The sequence below is a fragment of the Ahaetulla prasina genome, chromosome 8 (assembly GCF_028640845.1).
Source record: "Ahaetulla prasina isolate Xishuangbanna chromosome 8, ASM2864084v1, whole genome shotgun sequence".
Lineage (NCBI taxonomy): Eukaryota > Metazoa > Chordata > Lepidosauria > Squamata > Colubridae > Ahaetulla > Ahaetulla prasina.
Window position 1 is genome coordinate 52,950,839 of NC_080546.1, and position 15,020 is coordinate 52,965,858.

At 36.2% G+C, this 15,020-nt stretch overlaps 1 protein-coding gene across 5 annotated transcripts in view; it reads right to left on the reverse strand.

The window, feature by feature from the left end:
* Positions 1-716: 716 nt before the first annotated feature.
* The window catches only part of WWC2 (WW and C2 domain containing 2), a 192,914-nt gene continuing 178,610 nt past the window's right edge, over positions 717-15,020 (reverse strand). For all 5 annotated transcript variants that reach the window (XM_058192842.1, XM_058192845.1, XM_058192844.1 and 2 more), the window contains 4 exons: positions 14,147-14,239; positions 11,373-11,615; positions 7,489-7,616; positions 717-4,813 (listed from right to left, as the gene is read on the reverse strand). In XM_058192842.1, coding sequence (XP_058048825.1) covers positions 4,747-4,813; positions 7,489-7,616; positions 11,373-11,615; positions 14,147-14,239 — 531 coding nt within the window. In that variant the 3' untranslated portion in view covers positions 717-4,746. The remainder of the gene's footprint in view (positions 4,814-7,488; positions 7,617-11,372; positions 11,616-14,146; positions 14,240-15,020) is intronic.

The window sequence follows — 15,020 nt, forward strand, 5'->3', positions numbered from 1 at the left end:
GTGCATTTTTACTTTTCTGCACAGAATTGATCATATATTTTTTTTGTTAGGCCATAGTAGAAATGCACAGAAGAGTTAGTCTTTTTGACAGTAGCTAAATCATTTTAAACTAAAAAAAAATCTACCAAGTATATTAAATTTAGGATGAAAATTACATCTATTTCTTTTTAGCATAATCTACATTTATATAGTTTGATTTGTATTATTAGTTAAATAGATACATTTCAATGTATCATTTAAACAGATTTAAGATGTTATTACCTTATATATCATATACATATCTGTTAATATTGGAAGTGTTCAGATTTCCAGTGTCATAAAATGTATTTTTAAAAATGACTTCTCTGTATTACAAAGTCTATTTACCATTCTGAAAATAGGGATGGACCTCAGTTTCCATGAAAATCTGTATTAGTAATATATAATAAAAACAGAGCATGGACTTGCTGCATTTCAGAGTTTCAGATCCAGTCAGTTTTATATTATATTTTAGTGTGTAAAATCAGAAAAAAAACCATTCACCGTCATGGATTATTGTTTGGTAGGACCTCACTTACACAAGTACAGCTTGCATAATCATTGTTACTCAAGAAACCACCCATCCATAATGCTGATTAATGGACCACCATTATTGGTGAATGTTTTATGTGAACATTTGCACAAATCACATAAACTTGATTTAACTGGTATTGGTAAAGAATAGAAGCATGCAAAAGTTACTGTTAAAAAACTGTATTTTTCCAAATCATTGAAACAATTGAAAAGTGCAGAGACAAAGGTTAATCTGGTGATGTATACATATACAGACAATATTAGGATAGAAGACATTTGTGATACAACCTGATTAAATATTGAGTTCAGTTCTGAGCATTTAATACTTAAATATAAAATAACTGTTTAAAAATTGAAGTTTAGTTTCTCCAATAAAAGATTTGCTAACACTTTGTTCATTTGGCTAAACAATATTGTATAATACTTATAATATAACGTGCAGGATTGTACTGAAGTAATGATAATCAAGATATGATTACATTTGTTCTATTCTCTGATAGGTAACTTTTATGATAAAAATGATATTAGTGTTGTATGAGACTTGACTGGTATTTGTCTATGATCACGGTTTTCAAAATTGTTTCAAATGCTAAACAGACTTTGTGTAAGACTTCCAGGACTTCAGAATGTTTTCTTAAGTATTAATTGAGGTTGCTGCAATTTTAGCATGTGAAAGAAGGGATGGATGGAAGATCCTTTTAATAAACACCCAACAAAATTTGTCTTGCCAATATATTATTCTTTTTGTTTCTCTCTAAATATTGTGGCATACCTTCAGAAGAGAAAGAGGGAGATATATTTGCATGTGTCCCAAAAACAATTTGCACAGTAGCTTTCTTTAACCCGCAAATTTAAATGCACAGAACTGAACTATATTAAGATGTACTGTACATAAATAAGACTGAAAATAAATAAATCACAAGATACAACTCTATATATCATTCTAAAACATTATTATACTGTAATGTCAAACTGAGAAGCTGAAATTATCAGCCTTCATTTCTATATTAAATAACTTTGCGACTTCAGCTTTTAGACATTGACCTTTACAGAGTAAATGGCATGTACATGTTTAGTTCACTTCTAAAAGATGGATTTAAAAAAAGAGGGACACCTAGGAAATATTAAGCAGTTTCCTACTTCCAAGTAGAAGTAATATTGAAAAGATCTGAATAATTACATATAGTTATGCATAACAATAGGACCCTTTGGGAGATTTACAAAAATAAATTAAGACACAATAATTTATTTCCTTCTGTAATTCTAAGGATGGCAATGAACATACTGTAAATGTTCTCCTATTTTTTTCAACAATACTATTATATCCTTGAAAAATAAAATACAGCATGTCAATATACAATTATGTTGCAAAATGAACAAGTACACAATTAGTAGAAGTCTTTTTGTTTCCTTGGTTCTTTTTTTGTGTATATGTGAATATGTATCACATACAGAACTATGTGTCACTTTCATCAAATGGCTTTAAAACAGCCTAAATAACTTTTATGCTCTCATTATCTTATGTTCCATAACTTGGAAGCAATAGCTACATTGTTTAAATAGCCTGATCTTATAAACTGAGAAGTTCTATTTTCGTCAGTGGGGAGTATGGCATGCAGATTTAATTTAGTAAAGACACTTATCACTATTAGCTCTTCAATCCTTTCTTAAGTAATTAGATGCCTTGCTTTGGTCTGATCTACAAAACTGTGACATCACCGCTGAAACAAGGCATTAATCACTGTGTTCCATGAGGATGACATCAAAACTAATCAGTACCTGGTTATCAGATGAGAATTACCAGGGGAAGTGAGGATGCCAAGAAAACCTGTGCCTATACTATGGCTATGCAAAACGCTTTGATGGACTGAATGACGCAAAAGTTCTTGAAGAGATCCTTCCAAAGTTTTGGCACAGATTTTCTAGACTTTAAACATGGTCACAGACACTGCACGTGTGTATACATGCACGACAACTGAAGGTCAGCTAGAAAAGTACCTCTACATAGAAGGATGATTGATAAAGCAACTACTTCCAACTTGAGCCTCCTAGTAGATGTGCAGTAGTTTCCTCAGCAATTTAATAAAGCGGGGTGGGGTGGGATTTCAGATGCGCCCACATGTGCTTGTGAAGCACCTTTTCAAATCAGAATGGGACATCTTGCCACAGCCAACTCACCACAGTCAACTCAGCATGGCCAATTTACATGGCCAACTCGCTGCGGGACAATTCACCACAGCCAACTCACCAGAGGACAACTTGCTCTATGGCAATTTAACAATTCAATTTAATTATTTAAATTAAATATTTTTAAAAAAAATTTTGCCATTCACACTTCATTCTTTCCATCCTTTTTCATCCTTTCTTTTCCACAATTTCTTTGATATTAGTGTAACTCTTGTCCCACAATGAGTTGGCTGCAGCATGTTGGCGAAGGTGAGCTGTCCGTGGTGAGTTGGTCATGGCAAGTTGGCCTCAAGTTGGCTGTGGCAAACTGTCATAGACCCTTTTCAAATACTTTGCCTAGTATCTACTGTAAACTTGTAGCCAGAAACTGATTTTGGCGAATAACCAATTTTTAAAAATCACTTTGTATTAAACCTGTTGCTGGTTAAACAAGCTAAGGTTATTGACCATGTTTAATCCTTATTGTGCCATAATTAATTTAGGAACCAATTTACATGGTCTATTTAATCTTAACCCAACTAATATTATTTTAAGTGCTCATTATCAAGGTTTCTTAGAAGAAATCTCTATAACAATAGTATACAATGGGTGCTTAGATCAGTGTTTCTCAACTTTGGCAATTTTAAGATATGTCAGATTCATTTCCAAGATTTCCCCAGCATTCTGGGAGTTGAACTCCACACAGCTTAATGTTGCCAAGGTTGAGAAACACTGCCTTAGAGAAATAAATTTGTTAAGAACAGTTCTGGTGAAAATGGATCTGTTTGGGCTCCATGAATGTAACTATTTTAATAAGCTCTTACTAGATATATTTACATATATTTCATCCTTTGAATTCTCAGGTTTAAAATTGAATTTGAGTCCATTTTTCTAAACAGCTGCCATTTGGGTATTATCAATTTCAACACATAGAGGGTTATACGTACTTCCCTTGTATTCTCTCCAAGCTCTTAGATACAGTGAGATCTGAAATACAGCCCCAAATTCAGGGCCTGAATATTCTAGGCCTCTTCCTTCATTCAAACAAACAAACAAAAAAAAGTTGAAAGTTCCCATGTAGACAGCCGAAATCTAAACAGAACCTGTATGCACTAGACCCATGATGGCACCTATGGAACACGTGCCTGAAGTGCCACGTGGAGCTATGTTGCCTGACACTTGCGGCATCGCCTGTTAACTCTTCCAGGTTTATGGCGCAGATGCATGCGGGACGATCAGCTGGCCTTTTTGCATGCTGCAGTGCCGGAAACGAGAAGAGGTGGTCTTCCATTTTCCTGCGTGAGCATGTGCGCTGGCCAGCTGATCGTCGCATACGCATGTGCACCAGAAACCCAGAAGAGTAGCTGGCTGAAACCAGAAGTTCAGTAGCTGAAATGGAAAGTTCATTTTTGGGCGCGCGCATGCGCCCTGGGCAGTCCCTCTTCCGGGTTGCAATCAATATGTGCATGTGTGCTCTCCCTTTTCGGCACTCAGTGATGAAAAGGTTTGCCATCACTGCACTAGACAGACCTGCTGGCATGGAAGAGGACTCACATTTTCTGAAAGCTATGTACACACTATTACTACTACTACTACTACTACTACTACTACTACTACTACTACTATCACCACTCTTTTTTTCAAAACCTATTAGATGGCTCAATAGCCATTTTCACAGTCTGCCCTTGTGGGTAAAAAAGTAAGCTGGGAAATGAAACATATGGGACACATTGCATGATATAGAGCAGCAGTGCAGTTCATATATACTAGGATTTCCTTTGTTTTTACATATACAAACTGTACAAAGTTAGTCTCATTGGTATATCAATGTATATTTTGCTTTATATTTCTAGAGAAAAGACAAAGAGAACAGTTTGCACATCTGAAATGTTACATTAGAGCATAATGTATATATTTTATAAACAATATCTACAATTGAATTCAAAAATATGTCTTTAAAAGATTGTAGAACAATAGTATAAAAGCATTTAATTAAAAAATGAACAACACCTTTGATGCAAAATATTGTTAGACATCATCAGCTGGTAGAGCTGGTATGCTTATTTTTGCTCTTGTGAAGTATGCCATCTTCTCCCTTAAAAATAAATATAAGGGAAACAAAAATGTGTTTAATTTATAATGGACTCCAATACTAGAAGATAAAAAAATAAAGAAGCAAATGACAATTTGCATCGAAGTATTATATAACAAATCCTTAGGTTTTTAACATACAGTGATTAGAAATACAATTTAACTGAGTTCAAGGTGGGCAGTGCTCAAATGATATTTCTTTAAAAATATTTAGCTTTGTGATAGGCCACTTAACTAGTTTAGAAAGGTATGGGAGACACAACCAGGAAGGCAACATGATGAATAAGAACATAAATGTTGATTTTACACACCAAGAGTTGGGATTTGTTTTGGGAGTCTGCTTTGTGGATTGGACAGATGAAAAAAATGAGATTACAAGTGTATTGCCTTCCAAGGAAACAGAAGAGATGGAGGCAGGAGGCACTTAGTAACCAGGGAAGTCAATATAGAGGAGAGTGCAATGAGATATGCAATCCAGCAGAGTCAGCTTCATTGCCCACCACATTGGATTGTGTTAAGTACTTGGGCAGCATTTGAAATGTAACAGTGGTGGAGGAGGTTCTTGTCTACCTTAACTGGCGCCAGATTTCTGTTTGTGCTAGCTGGTAAGGATGGCAAGGTTTGTCTAGAGCAGGGGTATCAAACTCACATTGTCATGGTGGCGTGATGAGATGTATCGGGACTTTTTTGCCCTTTGCTAAACTGGGTGTAGGTGTGACCAGCACGTGATGCATCCAGCCCATAGGCCGGGAGTTTGACAACCCTGGACTAGAGGGTCTATCTTTATGCATGATAACAGAGTAGATCCAGTGCAGCAATGCCACTAAGTCCCTTGTCACCTTTGCTCCACTTTTGCTGCAAGAAGCAGTGCAGAGTGGAAACCTGAGATATGGCTAGAGAGAGCTGGGTCAATTGGAACAGAGACAGCTTGAGTCACTGTCCTGAGCCCTGCTAGAGCTCAGGTATTTTGCTGTCTGGGATCTGGTCCAGGCTCCTGTTCACTGAAGTGGTCTTTTTTTCTGTGTGCAGACTTGGAGTGTTGGCAGGCATGATCAGTCCCCCACTTGGAATTGGGCTTTTTGGACATGGAAAGAGAGGAATGCAGATGTAGAAATGGATGGTGAGGCTAGCCGCTTTAATTACTACACGACTGGAAGCAACACCAATTGAGAATAGTTACTAGGATCTATGGTGGGGAATGACAGTGGTTAGATGGGTTCATTAGCCAAGAAGGGTGGGGTTGAGAGGGAGTGGAATTGGGAAAAGGAGAGGCAGGTAGCAACCTTAAGGTTGTATGGGGCAGAAGAATTTTTGTAGACTAGATCCATCACGGAGGGAGCAATTTTGACCAGATCTTGGAGTTGCCTGGTAATTCTGGAGGCAGACAATCACTATGATCCACAAGGATGCAATGACCTGATCCCATCTTTTGTTTTCATGGGGACCACCACACCAAATTCTGAGTGGGGAAATGACCAGACACTGGACAATTTTCCAGCTGGAGCTTACCAATGGGACTGGTGACATCCTAGAAGAAACTTATACAAGTTCAGTATTTCTTGAGACAAAATCAAAACAAAACACTCTAACTCTTCTGTTCTCTGCAGTAGCCGAAGCAGAAATGGCCAGGGACACACAGAGCCCCATGGTCAGATGGAAAGGAAGAGTCTTGCAGTAGGCCAACTGCAGGTCACTGACCCTCTGAAGACATTTATCTAACATAAGAAGTTCATTTCAATCTTTTTCTGTTTTCTGATGGAAAATACTACTTTCCTGCCAAATTACGTTAGTCTGACTTCAGCCTCCTCAGCAGCAGGTGGTCTCCAAGATGGAAGATCCATTGTTAGGACATTTCTTTCCAGCCATCTTGGGGGCTGGGTCAGGGAGGTAAAAGCATTTACTGTGAATAGGCTCTCTTAATCCTGTACAGTAACAATTCCCTTAGCTAGTGGTTACAAAGAAGATTGGCTAACATTTAGGGAAGAGGTCAGGGAAGTTTTCCAATAACCAAAATGGCCATGGTTTTAATTTGACCTGTAACCACTTTTACATCAGAGAAAGACAGACAGATAGAACTTTATTCTGGTCGTCAGTCTCTAGCCAGGTGAATTACTTGGGGAAAACTGACTATTGACAGTCAGGATGCTGAAAACAAGTGTAAACAATTTCTGGTATAAATAATTTCTTGTTAATTGGACAGAAATGTCCTAAGATCGACCAAACTTTTTTCTCTAATCTATTCCCGATAGAAATAGTAGATATATTTCTTTAAGCTATCTCTGAATATAATACCTATGCATTCAATTTATCACATTCATATGCCAGGACTGATACAATCCTTTGCCCACACTATAAATATTTCAGGAAAATTACGGTGAATTTATTTTTAATAGACAATAGACATAAAACAAGAATATTTTACTTGTTATTGAAAAAAACTAGTTTTTTATCCAAAGAGTCGGTTTAGGACATGGGACCGCAAAGCTAAATCTTGGATCTTTGATTATTTACTTCAGAACATTTGAATTAATTTATCTTGTAAATGATTGAAACTGTGGTGAAATTTACCACAGAGCTGTCTAATTCTAGAACTATATGCTGCACAGTGAAACTGAAAATTTCATTGTAGAAATTGCTGAACAGTTTTACAAAGCACATAGAGATACAAATTCTCCTCACCTGAAAGATTGCACCTGTAATGGCACTTTCTGACTTTGCTCTCGTAATCGGCACACGTCTTTTGAAGCTTTCCTCATCAATTTTTCTGCATTTAATCCCTGTTTCTTTTTCTCCTTTGACTGTTCAGCCTAATAAAAAAAATTACAAGCCACATTTAATAACTCATAATATTATAGAGGACTGAAGTAAGCACCTTGTAAACCATCTTCGGCACAAATAAAAGGAAAGGCATCTTGGCACGGCAATTCAAATGACTTTGGTCTGATTTAATTAAGATGTTGAATGAATGAAAGGTCTACCTAATTCTTGACAGTTTCTTTAATGCGCTGTAATCCGTGGGCAAATGTTTGTACACCAGAAAGTGATGTCCCAAATAGAAGCTCTATTAGCATGCCAACCTTTCCTATTAGCACCTGTAGATGGATTAACAGCATCTAAAAAAGACAGCAGGTCACAAAAAAAACTTGTATGGCAAAGTGGCTTTGCATACCCAATAAACTATCTAATTATCCTTTGGATGAACTAAGAAACAAATACAAGTGGAATTTTATAATCAGTTTTTAGCCAAGGGTTTAATTTCTTTCTGACAATTAAAAGTATATAATACACAGTCTAAATTATATTTTTATCTGCTTCCTGTGATGTTGATTGGTTTTGTTAAATGCCCTCCTTTTGTGTTAATAGAGTACTCCAGTGCTTTAATACTTCCCTTAACTTTTTATATTAGTATATTAAAAGGCTTTAAAGTGTTTACTGACTTTGGCATTGTAATAGGTACAGTATTTCTGCAGTAGGCTGCCTCTGTAAACAAATTGCAACTGAAGAGGGCACCCTAGGAATGCTTTTGAACTATTCAAAGCAGTAGACAATCATGAAAATATTTAAAACAGATCTTGCCCTGCTATCATGTGCATTTCAAATCTGGTCTGGTCATTTACAAAGAGAGAGACTCCTCTTCTCATAACATAAATGAACTGTGGGTAAGACAACAGGAATTTTCTATAGCAGGCCCCATTTTATGGAATTTTCTTCTGCCATAAGATCATGAGGCTCCACTTTCCTGGTTTTTTTTTATAGCATAGGAAAACAACCTTATTTCACTGGGCCTTTGAGCTAAGATGATTGTGGGCATCATCAGTGCAGTTTAAGAATAAGCTCATATTGATGAAGTCATGTCAGTAAATTATTATTTTTTTCTGTCCAAACAAGCCAGTCTAGCATGGGACAGGGTAAATTTTTTGCTCAACTAACTAACAAAAACCAATCTAGGTTTCAAGAGATGAGGATATGAGTGGGGGGGAGATATTTTTAAAAATATTGAGTATGGAATATAGAGGCGTCCAGGTAGTCCTCAACATCTCTTTGTTTAGTGACCATTCAAAGTTACAATGGCTGTGAAAAACGTGACTTATAACTCACACTTTTGACCACTGCAAAATACTCACAGTTATGTGATCAAAATTTGAGTGCTTGGCAACTAGCATGTATTTACGATAGTTGCACTATTTCAGGATCATATGCTCACCATTTGTGCCCTTTTTACTGGCTTCCAACAAGCATAGTAAATGGAGGAAAATGGCTTCACTTAATGACTACTTGATTCACTTAACAACTGCAGTGATTTCCTTAAGCACCATGGCAAAAAAGGGTCATCAAATCAGGCACAATTCATTTAACAACTGCCTTCTATAGCAATGGAAATTCTGACCCCAATTATAGTTGTAAATTGAGGACAACTTGTGTTCTGGATCGTCTATATGTCAAACACGCTTTAATTGTATCAGCAAAAATGTATATATTTCTTTTCCTGCTAGAAAGGCAAATCACTTATTAAGCAAGATTTTGCCAGGATAGGATGATGTACAGTATTTCCATGGTAGGCTTGCTTCTGTAAACATATTACAACTGAAGATGGCACTACGTGAATGCTTTTTAACTATTCAGAGATGTACAGGACCATGAAAATATTAAAACAGATTTTGCACTGTAAGAGTGTTCATTTCCAATCTGGTCCAGTCATTTTAAAACCAGAAATCCTGTTCTCATAAAGTAAATGAGGTGTGGATAAGGCAACAGGCCATCATGGGGCTGATGATACCCCACTGTCTAGGGAACAACATTTGGTGGGCCCTTGGCAGTGGAATATTTCTGCTGTGGTATCCATATTGTGGGATCTTCATCTCTAAAGTGAGATTGGCCTTATGCTTCTGAAAGTCCCTCAAGTTAAACTAGCAGGCCTGGGGACCCCAAGGAGATGGATGAACTAGTGAGGTAGTTCCATTACTATTAACATTCCTTTGTCTATTATTTCTTAGTTTTAGCTCTGTTTTTATAGTTTTTAAGATTTTAAATAATCAGTATTGACTATTGTTTTAAGTATTTATTGTTTTAGCTTCATTTAGTCATTTATATTTAGTCATTTATAGAAATAGAAAGTTGTTTAATAAAAAACCCCAGCTTTAATTATGTTGTTTTCCTAAATTTGAGGCAACATGATCTTTCTATATTTAGAAGGCAATAGTTTTACAACCAGCTCTGCCATATTCTTAAATGTTTTTAAAAACTAGGAAGCAGTTTCTTAAAGACAGAATGGAAATAACTCCCCCCCAAAAAAAGTAGCTATCCTCTTGGTTAAATATACAAACCTCCTGAGACCCTGTAACATCTAAAATTAATCCTCCTAAGGCAATTCTGTGATTATTGATATTCAAATGCATTTAATTACTAAATTAATTTTTAGTACCATCATAATTATTGCACTCAATAATTTGAACTATAATATAATATAATATAATATAATATAATATAATATAATATAATATAATATAATATAATATAATATAATATAATATAATATAATATAATATAATATAATATAACAACAGAGTTGGAAGGGACCTTGGAGGCCTTCTAGTCCAACCCCCTGCCCAGGCAGGAAACCCTACACCATCTCAGTCAGATGGTTATCCAACATTTTCTTAAAAATTTCCAGTGTTGGAGCATTCACAACTTCTGCAGGCAAGTCGTTCCACTTATTAATTGTTCTAACTGTCAGGAAATTTCTCCTTAGTTCTAAGTTGCTTCTTTCTTTGATCAGTTTCCACCCATTGCTTCTTGTTCTACCCTCAAGTGCTTTGGAGAACAGCCCGACTCCCTCTTCTTTGTGGCAACCCCTGAGATATTGGAACACTGCTATCATGTCTCCCCTAGTCCTTCTTTTTATTAAACTAAACATACCCAATTCCTGCAACCGTTCTTCATATGTTTTAGCCTCCAGTCCCCTAATCATCTTTGTTGCTCTTCTCTGCACTCTTTCTAGTGTCTCAACATCTTTTTTACATCGTGGCAACCAAAACTGGATGCAATATTCCAAGTGTGGCCTTACCAAGGCATTATAAAGTGGCACTAACACTTCACGTGATCTTGATTCTATCCCTCTGTTTATGCAGCCCAGAACTGCGTTGGCTTTTTTAGCAGCTGCTGCACACTGCTGGCTCATATCTAAATGGTTATCCACTAGGACTCCTATATACTAATAAGTTCTGAAGTGTTAGAAAAAACAGGAAAGTTCTCAGTAAAAAACCCACTATAGGCTGCATGGGATGGGGAAAAAACCGCTTTACCACATTAAACCAGTATCCATTTTTCTGAGCAATTTGTTTAAATGCCTGCGCTCTTCTAAGACAATAAGCCACTGACTTCTGAACATTTAAAACCACTGAAACTCATGCAAATCAGTACCTGGCAACAGGGAAAAAAAATAATACCAGTAATATAGAGATAGTATACAGCTTTTCAATTTTATATGAACACTTGGTTAAAACTGCACATTCAGACACTAAAACATCATACTTGCTTCTTTATTAGTTAGTTCATGTTCATACCTCTTTTTCGGCTTGCTTCAAAAGCTTTTGGAATCTTTCATCTTCCAAAATACATGGAGGAAGGTCCGTCTGCCCTGTTGCTTTCATCTCTTCTAACTTCTGTCTAAGAGCACGAAGTGTCTGTAGTTCATCATTCAGGCGACTCTGACGGGTCCGGGATGCCTGAAGATCCAGCTCCAAGTCAAGAGAAGTACGCACCAGGCGCTCTCGCACTGCTCTTCGCAAGTTGGACTGGCAAGTAGGCTATAGTTGTCAGGAATTCCAGAAAATAAGAATATAATATAATACATGCACTGTATGTGAACAGGCCAATACTCGTGTGAAACATAACAAATTTGCTATGGGCACTAAGATACTATTTTTGTACAAATGAAGTTGCAGCAGACTAAACTCTAAGGGGCAGCTAGTCTGCAGTTGTTTTTATAGAACTGAAATATTTTTCAACCCCTATAAGATAAGAACCTGTCAAACAATTTTCCTTAGGCAACATAAATGAGATAATACAGTAAAAACATATTCTGCAACATCTTTAAACTTTATTTCAATATCAAAACAAAACATTTTTGGTATAACTATGATAAGGGGTATTCCTCGGGGGTGGGGAGGAGAAATAGGAGCTTGTAATATTTCTAACTCTGAGATTTTAAAGAAGGCTGACTTTTTAAAAAAGATTGCGAACATCTTGCTAATGCATGCAAGTAAAATACATTACTATAGCAAATGGCAGGGCAAAAGCTGAGAGATTCTGAGTTCTACCCGCCCTCAAAGTTAGACCTCTAATGCTATGCCTATTTATGGGAGAGAAAAAAAAGTTATATAAAGTTATAGAGAAGATTCAGGACCAACAGGAGGAAAATATTTTATAATAGTTGTACTGGAATTCACCACTAGCGGTTATGGAAGATTGTCAAGTTGGAAGATTTCTTAAAAGGGATTAGACAGGTTCACGGAGGATCATGCAATCAACGACCATGAATAGGGATAGTTTTTTATTACCCCCTCAATCCTTAAGTAGCATGCCTTAACTGCATTTGGTTGGACAACATCAGGAAAAGAGAGTTATAGCCCTGCAGTCCAAGCTTGTAAGCTTTCCATGGGCCATTCCATGACAGAATGCTGGAGTAAATGAAACAATGGCCAAAGGACTTTTGCTATTAATTCTGTTTGCTACCCAGTCTCCTAGAACGGTTTTTGCTTGGGGAAATATTAGTGGGAACACTGCAATTTAGCAGTGCAACTCTAGCAGCAATTTATTAAAGATTGAGGGAAGGTTCTGGTGTATGCATATATAGTGTTAAGTAAAAAGGAAAAATTTGGATTTTCAGGGTTGCTTCTCTCTCTCTTAATGCTAGCTGCTCTGAAATTCATGTATTGTCATGTACTGTAAAGAATTCTGTTATAAAGTTATGAAACTCTTGAATTTATTTTAGAAAGCAAGCCTATGGGTAAATTTGTGCTAAATACATCATTACACAGTTAAAGAAAGCCAAGGGATGTATTTATTTTTTTGTTAAATTTGCATTCCACCTTTCCTTCACAAATGGTGCTCAAAGTGATTAGCTTGTTCTGCCTTTTAACTAATCAGGAAGGGTTCCATGTAATTGAAATTAACCATAAATCTATAACAATAAAACATTGTTTGAGGACATATCAGTTTTCTTGGGATATATTTGGAAGTAAATTGTCTGGATGTTAGCTTTACAGTCTGAAAAAAAAATAAAAGAATATATCTTGTTTGAGATGGATCTATTAATCTTAGTAGCAGCTCTCCAGTCTGCTATGTCACTAGAACTGGAAATGACAGGCCTGTTCTCTGACACTATCTGAGACAATCTCTCCCTTTTTTAATTAAATGTGTAAGAGGATATAACATTCACAGTTCCTGGAACAAAACACAATTCTAAGAATAGCTACAAGTATAAATTTGTTAGCTGATGAAAAAAAGTATCTGATGAACAATGTGAAAATTAAAATTCTGGCCAAGTACATTTCTCTCCACCTCAATTTCTTTGATATATGTAGTTATCTTTATGGTTCTTTTTAATTATAAATTGTTCAGACTTGTGGTGAAATCAGGTGGCCTCAAAATTGAAATATAAAGTTAAATTAAGCTAAACAGAATTTGACTGCTGTGATAAATGTCTAATTTGGAGGAAAGATTTCCATTCAGTTGCAGAATCTTTGCTTTGCATGCTTAGCTTTAATCCTTAATCTCTCCAAGTAAGGCTGGGAAAGATTCCAATCTATATCTCTGGGGAGAAAGGGTAAACAATAGTGAACTTGGACAAAGATCTGAACTAACATGTAGCAGGTTTTTTGTGTCCAAGTCCCACATTTTTCTTGACAAATTGGGTGGCATTGTCAAATTTATGAAAAGGATTGCCAGAAACAACTGGACAACTCCACATACAAAAACAACTGGAAAGTATATTGTGGCAAACTAACTATAAGTTATGATCATCCCCTATATTGCAGCCTTACTCCTATCCTGGAAAAATCCTTCAGATGCCTACAGTTTTACTCTGAAAGTTCTGAGAAAAGCAGAAATGCAATGTCAAGAAACTTTTTTTGCTACTTCTTGTTCTCAAATAAATAAATCTTTATTTTTTTGTTTACCAGAATACAACCTTGGAATAAGAGAAGAGGCAAGATAATGATCTACATCTTCAATAAGAGATTGTACATGCATGCACACCAATCTGTGTAACATGCAGAACCATGTTTTATAAATAAACCTTTATGAAATGAGCAATAAATGGTCAAACAACACCTACCCTTTTGACTCTCAAGCTCTGCCGTTCTGTGGAATTTCTCACAAAGAGAGTTCTTTTGGCCAATGTTGAGCTATCGCTATCGCTTCTATTCAGCTGTCAAAATAGAATAGACAGTAATTGAAACAGAGTGGGTAGAGCTAAATAAAAAAGCTACTGGTATTAAAACTAGCAAAAATAACTGCATATTCTGCTGGATTTGACTACAGTTTTGCATGAGATAATTAATGCAATACTGATAAAAAGTCACAGTTCAAACACCAATAACTTAATATACAGAAAAAATATTCACTTCTTGATTTTTAATGAGACAGATGCTGTTAACAGTACTGTTTTTTGTGTTACTAATGGCAACAATGTGGCATCCTACTTGGAAGGGTATGATCTAGGATTGACATGGCCCAAGGGGATGATATATGCAGTGAGTATTGTCATTAGGAATTTTATTTTTCAACTGGACTGATTGCTATGAACACATACCAGATAAATCCCAAATTGCTTCCAGTATGGAATGAAATGTGTGAGTGATCTGAGAGGAGAAAGAGGTTTCATCTAACAAGGATTCCCATTATTAAATAAATGAAAGCACAAATAAAAGGAGGCAGGAGGCTGATACTGAAAATCTGGACCATACAAAGTGATTGTCCTTGATTGTCTTTTTCTTCTTACATTTGATTTTTTGATTTTTACAGATCTTGGTTGAGACTAATTGATCATCCTGGTACTGGAGGGAGTTTGGATGGAAGAATTCATTCCACTATGAAGCCCTTTCAGGAAATGATCACTTTTTCCATTCTGTTTTGTAACAGCCTGAGGAGGAGAGTCTGGATCACATGGTTTCCTTTGAGTAGATGTGTGTATCAGGAGAAAAAAATCA